The sequence below is a fragment of the Papaver somniferum genome, chromosome 2 (genome assembly GCF_003573695.1).
Source record: "Papaver somniferum cultivar HN1 chromosome 2, ASM357369v1, whole genome shotgun sequence".
NCBI lineage: Eukaryota > Viridiplantae > Streptophyta > Magnoliopsida > Ranunculales > Papaveraceae > Papaver > Papaver somniferum.
Genome location: NC_039359.1, coordinates 52,757,316 through 52,769,257, shown reverse-complemented (window position 1 = coordinate 52,769,257; position 11,942 = coordinate 52,757,316). Strand labels below are relative to the sequence as shown.

Sequence of the window (11,942 nt, the reverse complement as noted above, 5' to 3'; positions counted from 1 at the left end):
TAAGATAGCTACCTTCTTAATGCAAGTGTAAGCAGCAAGCACCAAAAAAGTTGACACATTTTCGCATCAAAAAAAGTTAAAACAAAAAATTCACTTGCTATTGTTAGATCCAATTTCTACTAGTGCTAGCTACTGCTACGACTACATTCTACTTTCTTCTTGCTTGTGCTACAATACCACCTTCACATTCTATACCACCAACACCCCACCTATTAACTTGCTAACCTAAAGAACGTGCCCCCAAAACCCCCAGTACTTCACTCATTCCATAATGCAAACATTGGCAACTGATGATGAACTGATATGTTAGGCGATTCCCGTCCTGCTGTAGTCCAATTGGCCGAGACTTGATCAACACTAGTAGGTCCGCTTTCAGCTGCTGAGTTCATTGTAAACTGAGATGAATAATCTCCTCCACCCATTGTATGATCATACTGATCACTTTGCGAAACAACTGAACTGCTTTTAGGACTACCTTGGTTCGACGAATTTTGGTTACTCATGCTCATGGAACGAACCGAAGTATTGGGTTCATTTGGTATCTGATTCTGTTCTTCAGAAGAGCTGTTTGACCACATTATAGTAGCAAATTCATCACTTGGCTGCTCAGCATTTGCAATAGCCAGATTAGGAACCACAACTGGCTCGTTTTCAATGGCAGCAACAGAAGATGAAGAGTTCTGAGGCGACGGACGTTTCGCAAGATCACCACCAATCAGAGTTGAACTTGCACATATACGTTTAACGTCGTACTTACTGATATCGAAATTTGTCACTGCACTTACACCTCGGAACTTAATTGCAGCAATATCATAAGCCTCCGCTGCTTCCTCTTGTGTACCTACGTAGAATTAAACCCAACAATCAATAATTGATCGACGTATACACGTACATGATTAATTATTAGTCTTCATTAGCACAACTAAACCCCATGACTTCAACAACAACACAATAGATATTAATGTCATAATCAAACTTCAATAGAACTTGAACAACCCCTATGAACAAAGTCAATACGAAAACATCAATGCAGTGAAGAAAATACTCAATAACTTGCCTAAAAAAGGTACATTAATTTAGAATCTTAAAAGACCAAAAAGCTCACTCAAGTGATAAAAAGAAGTAAAAAATCTAGAGAAGAGGGAATTACTGAAAGTTCCAAGATACAAGTCCTTGTTGCCTGCAACCCTCCCAATTCTAGCTTGCCATCTTCCATGTTGATGGTGTCTGCATCAAACATTCATCACCACAATCAAAAACATTTTAAAGAGAGCAACATAAATACTGTCATGGGAACTGGCAAAATAAAAACTAGTATCGACTTTATTAAAAGAATTGAATGTTTTTTGTACATCATTATTGCATCATTATTATAACCACCAGACCTAGTCACTCCTCTGTACATTGATGCACCCCTTGAGAAACCACTGCTTTTTCTGCATCATCAAAATTTTTCTCAGTCAATACAAAGAAAAATCTTTCCCCAATTAAGTCTCTTAACTCATGCCAATGACTTGAGAAAAATCTTTTCTACCTTCTTAAGCTGGCAACAAATTCCTGTCTATTCATGTGCTTCATTTCTTCAAGTTCTTTCTCATAGACAGATAGCTGAAAATTATTCAAGAATCAATATACAATAATAATAAACTGAAATTGGAAATCAAAAACTAAGAAAAATTACATACTGGAAAATTGATATGAGTAGTAGGACCCCAATACTTCAATGCAGCTAAATCATAAGCCTTGGCTGCTTTATCCTCCTTATCATATCCACCTGATTACAAGTTTGCACACATTACAATGTTCTCAGAATCTTAATACAGCAACAAGAACACAGAAGAAAATACAGTAAAAGATTACAGCAATAGTAATGGATTTGGAACTTACCAAGATACACTGTTCACAGTCATGGCCATTGAATTTGAACACCCAAAATAAACAAAAATTAGTAAGAGCACGAAAGGTATATATAAAAATAAATAAATATCAAGTGATTGTTTATATACCTTGTCTTCCTTTTCTGGTTTGACCTTCTTTTCTACAACTATTATCCCACAAATGGGCTTCATATCTTCCTGTCCATCTATGTCTAGTAACACCACGGTATTGAGAAGTTCTTTGACCAAAAGTATCAAGTGATTTCCTTGGAACTGGTTCTCTAACAACACCACCATTTTTGCCAATTGTTGAACGTTTCCTAGTTGATGCCGATTGTTGTTGTTGTTGTTGTTGTTGGACACATAATGCATTACCATTAGGATTATTAGCTTCTGATGATGAAACGGGGTTCATAGATAGAGAAAGTGAAGAGTTTTGATGCATAGGGTTGTGGGTATTAATAGGGTCAACAATAACCAAAGACTTGTCATTTGGAAATGGTGCACCTTGTCTCAACCAATTCTTAAACCCTGAGATTGAAGTTGCATTTTCAAGAGGAACTTGAGGATGATGGTGATGGTAAATGGTAGTCGTGTTCGAGTTTGAGTTGATATTGTAGTGCTGTTGAAAATTGTAGTTGAGATATGGGTTCGTAATATTATCATCTATATCTCCTTCTTGCTGCGGATGATGATTATCATGACTTGTATTAGTAGTACTCATGAAAGTTGAAGTTGGTGGAGGTATGTTCATGTTGATTCTACACCCATTATCACCATACGTTTGTTGGTTTTGATCATGCTGCTGCTGATGATGATAGTTATAAACATCATTGGTTTGATGATCAGTTGAGTTTGAATAACTTCCTAAGAGATCTTCAAGTTTTGGTCCTCCAGCTTCATCTCCTTCTGTTGTAGTTGATGTAGTAGACATTGTATGGTTCTCATATGTCCAGCCTGATAATGGCAGCAGTACAACAAACAACAATTAGAGAGACAATGTTTGGAGAAGAGAAAAATAAGAAGAAAGCTAGAGAGACAGAAAGAGTTAAGATATACCTGAAGAATTGGCTGAATGTCTAACGAAAGGATCATCAACAATACAAAGAGAACCATCAAAACGCAAAGGCATGACGGAAATATGGTCATGATGATTATGAGAAGAAAAACTTGCATTATCTTCTCCATTACTACCACCTTGATCATCTTCACCACCGCCACCACCACCACCGCCACCACCTCCAAAACCATCCTCAATACTCGAGAGTGAAAAACCCAACCAGTTACAATTACTCATGATACTTGAAACAGTTGTGGTAGTAGTTAAACAACAGAATCAGCTGGTTTATCTCACAACACCCAAAAATCACAGTAACCAAAAACAATCTTCTCTTTTTTCTCTTGGTTTCTGAGCTGTTATATAAAGCTCTAGAAGAGAAGTTAAAAGAACAAAAACCAAGAACAGTGAAAAACTAGATACTGGTGCTAAACAACCAAATGAATGAATCAAACCTGTTATGAAACCATAATCATCATCATCATATGGTTATGATCTGTGTTTTAGATTTGTGGATGATGTTGTCTACTCCAAGAAGGAAGATATATATCGTGTAGTTAGGTTTAGGAATGGTTTGTTTCTTGAAATTTGTTCCTCACCTGTGGTTTTGCAGAGTGTTTAGAGTGAGAAAGGGAAAGAAAAGGAAAAGGGAGAGATGCAAAATTTATAACCTTTTGTTTGTTTCTTATTCTCTTGTGTTTTTTTATTGTTTCTTTTGCTTTGCCGACTTATGCTGCCGCAGCAGCAGTACTGAAAAACTGTTATAATTATCCGTGAGAACGGGCATGTAGTGTAGACATCTACAGAAAGAAAAATGAAGAGGAAAATCTAATAAAAATTGAAAGGGTATGCATCAAATGCCATTTTGGTGTAATTATGAAACTCTCTTGCCGACTTGGGGTGTTATATCAGTTCCCGATCTCTATGTGTTGCAGAGAAATGCAACCGACATGTTATATGGTGCATTTAGCATATCATACAAAGATTATGTTTCTAGTCCATCAGCTGAATCCTTTAGCAAATCCCTGTGCCCGATGGAGAACAGATGAGTCGCGCTATCACGGAGCAACACAATGAACATGCACTTCGAAATCATCGGACTAGTGCATTCACTAGATCAATTAAATCGATTTCAAAATCTTTGAGCTAGATATAAAACAGATAATTCGTGTTATCGCATACTTAAAAACGTAACAACACGATAAGCATGCATTTCAAAACCATCCGATTTTGCATCGTACAGATCTATGTATCGTTTTAAGATGGATACTGATTATGCACTGGTAATACCATGGTCATTTTATTGCAACTGTGGAATGGACAAACAGTAGGTCCTTTGGTATTAAGCGAGTGGAAGTGCCATTCAAGTCAAGACAAGTCCATTTATCATCAATACTTTTTGAACATCACACCCCAATTAAATAACCTTTTCCTTAAGGATATTATTAGTATAATCCCAAAAAAAGAACATGAAACTACGTTGGAATAATTCCCAAATTGTTTGGTCACAGTTGAAATGGATCAACTTTTAAATAACCAAAAATTAAATAAAGTCAATGAGTAGTCAGGATCAATGAGTTGTGTTTCACTTGGATCAAATCTAGTACTTGGTGGGTAATACACTAATTCTTCTAAACAAAAACCATCAATTAAACTGAAAAAGGAGAAAACATGATTCAGATAAAATCTGACTCAAAATCTAAGATAAGATTTTTTTTGACTGCTGCTTAGCTAGCCTGTAAGCTAGAGAGTATTAGCCAATAGGGATCACTTTTATCTATATTATCTAGTTCATCCTAATCTAATCTAAACATGAATAGAAAGATGCAGAGTACTTTATAAGTATGGAATCTGAAGATCCAGTAAAAGAGACTAAACCCAGCTGTATGCATATAAGGTTCATCGTTTGGACTGATGGTTGCATTTGTAGGAAAGCAGGACGTTCTAGTTCTGAAGCTAGGGAATTGTACATTTGCAGAAACAGACTTGGCTGCAAAGATGGTGCCACACTGCCACGCCAACTTCCCGTGATCGGCCTTGGTTTTTAGGGGGAGCGGGTCATTCTTTACAATAAAATGTACCTGTTACGCCTTGTATAGCTGACTGCTGACTAGGTAATAACTTGTGTGTTTGGTTATGCAATACGAATAAGCCTATTTTTTTTTGTTTTTTTGAAGTATAAAAATAATAAAGAGTAGTTCTCTACATATACACCAAAACCACTCAAGACACATAAATAAATTACAGTGGGCCCGTTCCTCACGGAAATAACATAGAGACTCATGTTTTTGAGATGAGTATGTGAGTGACGGTTTCTACATGGTTTTTTATCATGGTCTGTATAGAGTTTTCGAATAATAAAATTAACAATGAATAATCTTCCTAGTTTGGGGCCGATGCATATTACTACCAATTTACCCATTAACTCTTAATAATAAAAATAAAAAACTTAAAAAAATAAAAAAATCTAATTCATTTCCTCCCCACTTCTACCCATTCTTCTTATCTTCTCTTCTCCTTTTTTTTTCTTTGAAATGAAAACATCGTTGATTACCGACGATCCAAAATGATTAATCGTTTTTTTTTTCTTGTATGAAATGTTGAATAATCCACGAGTGCAACAGGCTACTAACAAGAATTATCCTAGTGAGAGTGTTCCCGGATAAGAATTAGGCGATTCGAAACAAACCGAAGAAGAAAACAGTTGAGGAAGAAGAACCATCTTTGATCGCACAAGAGGAAGAAATGGTTCGAATCAGGTATTTTTCAATCAACCCAATCCTCTAAATTAGGTTTGAATAACATGTAATTGCTCAAAAATTGGAAATTTTGAATCAAATTATTCTAGGTTTACTAGAATGACGATTCCGTCAATGTATTTGTGAACCGATTGCATAAAGAAACGGTTTATGTTCATTCCCACAAAGACCTATTGTCCTGCATGTGTTTTCTAGTTTGAGAAATTTGAATCAGAATCGGTCAATGTTAATGCCCGCATAGCCCGATTCAGCTATGGTAGGGATAATCGTTTTTCTGTAACTTTTTTTTGTTAGAATCGGATTACATGTGTGTCCACAAAAACCGATTGTGTAGCTTTTCATATGTTAACTGTTAAGCCCATAATCGGATTACATGAGCACTTATAAACACCGATTGTTGTTGTGTTATGTTAGGAATCAGATTTTATATATAAGTGTATCGAGTAAACCGATTCTTGTAAGAAAAAATGCTCAATTTTTATATATCTTTTTTTTGTTAGAATCAGATTACATGAACACTTATATAAACTGATTGTTGATATACGTTATGTTAGGAATCAGTCTTTATATGTGTATCGTGTAAACCGATTGTATACTTTGAATTAAAAAAATACATTGAATTTCATTGTTGTTTGTTGCCTATCTCCATGTTATCGAGGGACAACAATGGAGAGCAACAATGGCAAGCCAAAAAGAAATATAAGAGGAAAAATGACTTTTATTCTCCTAAGAGTTTGGGACCTCGTCGAAAGGGAGGTAAAAATTTGAATGCTTCCCACCGAATGGGCTCGGGGAGTAAAGCCAAAGGGATCTGCATCAATGACCCACCACCTCAAACGGAGTAACCAACACAAGAAGATTCTGATTCTGCTACGCCTACTGAAGAAGAAGGTGGTGATATAGAAGTTGCTGAAGAAGAAAATGGTGGGGAGGAAGTTAATGAAGAGGAAAGTGACAAGAAAGTTGATAAAGAAGAAATTGAGAAGGAAGTGATAAGGAGGTTAATGAAGAAGAATGAGAAGTTCAAGAACAAGTCCAAGGAGGAGAAGTTCAAGAGCAAGGTAAGAAAGATGGCAAAAATGATGGTTCAAAGAAGAAGAAAGGGGACCACATTCCCAACCCGCCGAAGATGTCATTTACGGGCTACCCGGTGATGAAGAAAAGTTGTTATGGGGGTACAAGGAGAATTGGACCGCTGTCGTCTGCCATACCATAGTAACTACCTAAACCTTATGCTATGTTATAAGATGAAACTTATTCTCCGTTTAGTGTTTTAATATTGGATTTGTTTTGTTTTATAGAATCACAAGGATGTTGTTCGTCATATGAATCCAGGAACATCAGTAAGTATGATGAAGAATTGTCCACTGGAAGCAATAAAATCAAATGTAGGAGAAGTTGACGAAGTAATCAAGCTAGTCAAATCTATGGGGTTGTTGGATGCGGTCGACAATATGGTTCTTGGTTACGACAAACCTCTTGTTTCCGCCTTCGCCAAGAGATTTTACGGGGAAACGGATACTTTCCATCTTACGGAAAATGACGATAACTCCAAATGATGCAAATTTGATTTCCCGGCTAAGCGTAAAGCCGTGACACTACGCGCAAGAGATTGAATGGACAAGATTTACGTGTTCACCAACAATATGTTACAATGGAATGGGGAGATGACCAAGATACAAATGCTAGTAGGTAAAGCAAAGTAGAGGATATTCTATCTCGCGGGCTTGAGGTACCGCTTCATGGGAACAAAGAAGCTTCCTACTGAGGGAAAAGAGGTGACCAAGGAAGATATCTTCGTTACGACCAATACATATGTCCTCTACATCCGGGGATCTGTTATCTTCCTCGAAGTTTCCAGTGCCCGTGCGAGCGTCAACTTTATTCAGTTGTTGCAACCATTTAACAAAATTCACGAATTCTCTTGGGGATCTTCTATCCTTGCACACTCGTTGAACGAGTTGAGAAAGGCTTCTAGGGCTCGTACGAACAAAATTGGAGGAAATATGGATCTTTTGTAGGCGTGGATATATTTGTCATTTCCCAATATTTTCTAAAAGGGCTTTTATGAACAAGCAATGGGATGGTACGTCTTACGGATACAAATACAACTTCAACGAAAGATGTTATCTTTCACCCTTACAAGGAAATTTTGGATAAAGAAAAATGAAAGATGGTTGGGTGCGCCGAGCAAGAACGTTATTTTGATCCTTTGTGTCACCCAAGAGGATATGTAATGTACAACTCGATGAAAGTCGCAAGATAATACGTATACGTACAAAAATCCCTATGGAGCACAAGAATTTTAAAATCAATGAGGCCAAAAGTGAGGCATTGGATAATGGTATTGAGGTTGTTCACAAACCTTTACCAGCATATGAATACTGGGAAGAGAGAAGGTACAACAAACATGATATGGATGGCTGTTCGAAAACAGATGATGAGGCAATTCTGGGTTACTGATGAACGTCGTTTACTCAACAAAATAATAAGACGTTTCCCAATAATTAACAAGTAATAAAGCGGTAGTAAGGATCGTTCCCACGAGGAGTAATGTAATTGATATGTTATCTAAATTAGCGAGAATATAAAATAAGGATAAAAAGGATAATAAGATAAAGATGATGATAATTAAGAAATCCTTCGCGGTTACTAACCGTTAACTCAACATTGTACCCGTTTATCTCTTGTTAGAATCAATTGTTATCAACCGTAGAATAACAGGTACGCTTAGCTATCCCCAAAATTCCTTGTATCTGTAGCGCCTCCTAAACTAAATCAAATAATTAAGCAATCAATTAAGAAATCTGCTATAAAAAATTAACCCAAGAACTATCCCCTCTTTGAAATATATACAAGAATTCCCCTCAAATGATACATATACAATAGTCATTTGGTTTTCAAATAGAATACACAACATAATAAACATAGCAGAAGTTAACTAATTAACGGAGTCAATTCCTCGGAGCTTTCGCTGCACAACTATGATCTGTCTCTGAAACTGAAAGTCGGAATGGGTGAGCACATCATCCCTAAAAGGGGTGCCCAGCAGGAATAACATTTAACTTTAAAGAAATCATGAGCAAGATTTGGAACACAATTCATGCTTTCCCAAACATCAAAGTGACTAAGTCACTGGAAATGCACAAACAATATATATGGACAAACTCCTTTTTCAAACAATTTATATTAGTGATGCCGAGTTTTTCCGCACTTACATAGCTATATTGATGCCGGGTTGTTCCACACCTATATTCATTCTTTCCCTCAAGACTCCATTTCTTTGCTGTCTCGATCTCGATCTGGCACCAACATATGTTACTGAAGAATATGGATGTCAACTGCTTTGATTGAAGACGTTCCATGAATTTATGCTTCAGATCCCCTTTTCTCACGAGTAGAAATGAGATCCACCTGCTTAGAGAAATGAAATTATTTTTCGTTCTGGTAAATAAGAAAAATGGAATACAGTGGAGGAAGATACCACAAACAAGGTGCGGTGAATAGCATGCCACGTTTCACATCGAACTTTAGCCCCTAGTGGAATCGAGGTGCTGAAATCCTCGTCTGTGACCTAGTAGGTTAGGTGGTGCGACCAACTTCAAGCAGATAACAAGGTAGTATCCACGGATCATTAAGGCTGACTCTTTTGCCACCGTAAGTCGCAAGCGCCGATTTAGCTTCTACTTTACCCGTTTATTCTTTGGGTGAAAGATTTCACTTGTAATTCCTGTAAATGACTTAAAACAATATTATTAGTTAAATATCAAGACCTAACTAGTATAAATGTGGGTATAAAAGTGGTGCACTTGCGTATTTATCAAACTCTCCCATACTTGTATGAGTTATATTTTGCTAGTCCCGAGCAAAACAAGAAAAAAATTATATCCGCTACACAGCTGGATATGGAGAGACGTCTGTTAAACAGCTAGACGGATCCACTAAACATTGGTATCAAGAAGTCCGCTAAACAATGGTGTAGATATGTCTGCTAAACAACAAGACAGATGTTCAGAAAGACCCGCTCAACAGCTGGTCATGTCGTGCAAGACAAAATTTTTTTTTAAGGAAATTCAAAACGAAATTGAATGCCTACCACAAATCTATATATACTTAACCACTCCCCCACACTTAAACTTTACATTTTCCTCAATGTTATTGAGTCATCCAACGTAGAGTTCAGGTGGGACATTCTATAATGCGAAATGCAATAGGCAAACCAAAATAGAAGATAAGGGAACAAAACTTATGGGTTGACTCCCACGAAGCGAATGATATTTTTTCCTTACTTGCACGCAGAAAGTAATCTCAAGCAAGGTGAAGATGGCATCCCAAAATATCCTGCCAAGCATATATATAAAGTCCAAAAAGTTGGGAGCAAATCAGGTCAGCTGAAAACATGAACCTGTAAACACTATAAACATCCAAAAAGATATGTGAATTCATAAGTAACTCACCCCCATAAACAACAAGTTCAGAATGTTTACAAGTTTCAACTATTGGCGGAGACTCCAAATTGGGTATTAACTCAGCTGAAATATTTTCAGCGGATTCATTCACTAGTTTTCGCTGGACGTATTGCATTAGTAATATCAATAAGCATCAAATCACATGAGTTGGAAAAAGGAGCTAAGCAAACAAATTTGTATATGTGAATTACCTTACCAGTATCCATATGTTCAACGCCTAAATAAGAATCTTGAAAACTATTAGGTGGAACAACGAAAGAAGGGTATGCAACAATCTCGCAAAAAACAGGATTATCTGAATTGACAGAATAAAATAAGCACATATCTGATAATTCAGTTTTAGTGAATTCCCTACAACCTTCAATGTTTTGAGGCATATGTTTCCAAGATTCTTGTTGTAACAACAAGTACAATCATTCATAGAATCAACCATGCATACATGTTCACAGGTTTCAGAAATCTGATATGAAAATGAAAGGCTAAACACATTTATCTCCATTTTCATATTTTCAAAAGTAAGCTCCATGATTCCATTTCGACAATTGATAACCGCATTCGAGGTAGCCAAGAAAGGTCTACCCAAGATGACAGGAATCTGCCCACTAGGATTGGAAACAGGTTGAGTATCCAAAACAATAAAATCAATATGATAAACAAAACTTTCAACCCGTATAAGAACATCCTCTACCACTCCCCTAGGAATTTTAATGGACCTATCAGCCAATTGGAGAGTAACACTAGTGGATTTCAAATCACCAAGTTCTAATTGCACATACACATAGTATGGCAAGATATTCACACTGGCCCCTAAATCTAACAATGCATGTTTGGTCCTATGTTCTCCTATAGCACAAGCAATCGTAGGATAACCTGGATCCTAAATTTAGTTGGAGTTTTCTGTGTAATAATCGAGCTTACCTGTTTAGTAAGGAAAGCTTTCTTATGTACATTCAATTTGCGTTTCGCAGTGCGCATATCTCTTAAAAACTTAACATAAGAAAGAATTTGTTTAATGGTATCTAAGAGGGGAATATTGACTTTAACCTGTTTAAACACTTCTAGGATGTCATTAAGGGTAGCTCCCTTCTTACGAGGTAGTAACGCTTGAAGAAAAGGAGCACGAGGAACATAAGAAACCTGTGTAATGGTATGAGGGTTCCTATCTTTCTCTTTCTCCTCGGGATCACTAACATGATTGTCAATGACTCGCCCACTTCTGAGAGTAGTAGCGGCCTGGACACGATGAGTCGGCTTAGTACCAGATGTTCCCTCCTCAAAAGAACCTTTAGGGTGAGGCTGTATTTGACTCGGGAACTGACCCTTGTCTCGCTCATTCAGTTGGCTGGCTAGCTCATTTAGCTGTTGTTGTAAGTTCGCCATAGATCTTTGAGTAGCCTGCATAAAAAAACTCATACTTTCTTCCAAACTAGGAATTCTTTGGTTGGTACAATCACTAGGAATAGAAAATGCATGCGTAATACACTCAACATGCTTGACTTTAGCATTTCTTTCCAACGACTCAAGTCTTCGTGTAAAAACAGAAAACTTGGCCTCATAGTCGAATTCATTGTTAACTCTACGAACCCCTTCACTACTAGCTACTGATTGTATGGGTTTTATAGCCTCCCACTCTTGGATTATTCCAGCTATTTCTTGCAAAAATTTGTAACCTTCTTCGGCACTCTTATCAAGGAAATTCCCACCACAAAGTGATTCTACCTTAGTCACTGTTTTGTAATCTAATCCTTCATAAAGGATCAATATGAGCCTAGGAGTATCC

General features: G+C 37.0%; 1 protein-coding gene across 1 annotated transcript; it reads right to left on the bottom strand.

Moving 5' to 3' along the window:
• Positions 1–257: 257 nt before the first annotated feature.
• Positions 258–3,174, bottom strand: LOC113351017 (AP2-like ethylene-responsive transcription factor AIL1). Its single transcript, XM_026595098.1, has 10 exons — positions 3,105–3,174; positions 2,937–3,056; positions 2,598–2,834; positions 2,007–2,555; positions 1,888–1,896; positions 1,686–1,774; positions 1,535–1,608; positions 1,386–1,436; positions 1,151–1,227; positions 258–841 (listed from the first exon to the last, which is right to left on the bottom strand). Exons 1-10 carry the CDS (start codon positions 3,172–3,174, stop codon positions 258–260), a joined length of 1,860 nt encoding a protein of 619 aa, XP_026450883.1.
• Between the last annotated feature and the right edge of the window lie 8,768 nt (positions 3,175–11,942).

What these genes read in the sequence shown, in the direction of transcription:
- LOC113351017 (XM_026595098.1), bottom strand. Translation starts at nt 3,174, where the DNA reads ATGAGTAATTGTAACTGGTTGGGTTTTTCACTCTCGAGTATTGAGGAT. An exon ending in ATGTACAGAGGAGTGACTAG is followed by an intron (nt 1,228 to 1,385) that starts GTCTGGTGGTTA and finishes TGTTTGATGCAG; the next exon opens with ACACCATCAACATGGAAGAT. An exon ending in CTTGTATCTTGGAACTTTCA is followed by an intron (nt 842 to 1,150) that starts GTAATTCCCTCT and finishes AATTCTACGTAG; the next exon opens with GTACACAAGAGGAAGCAGCG.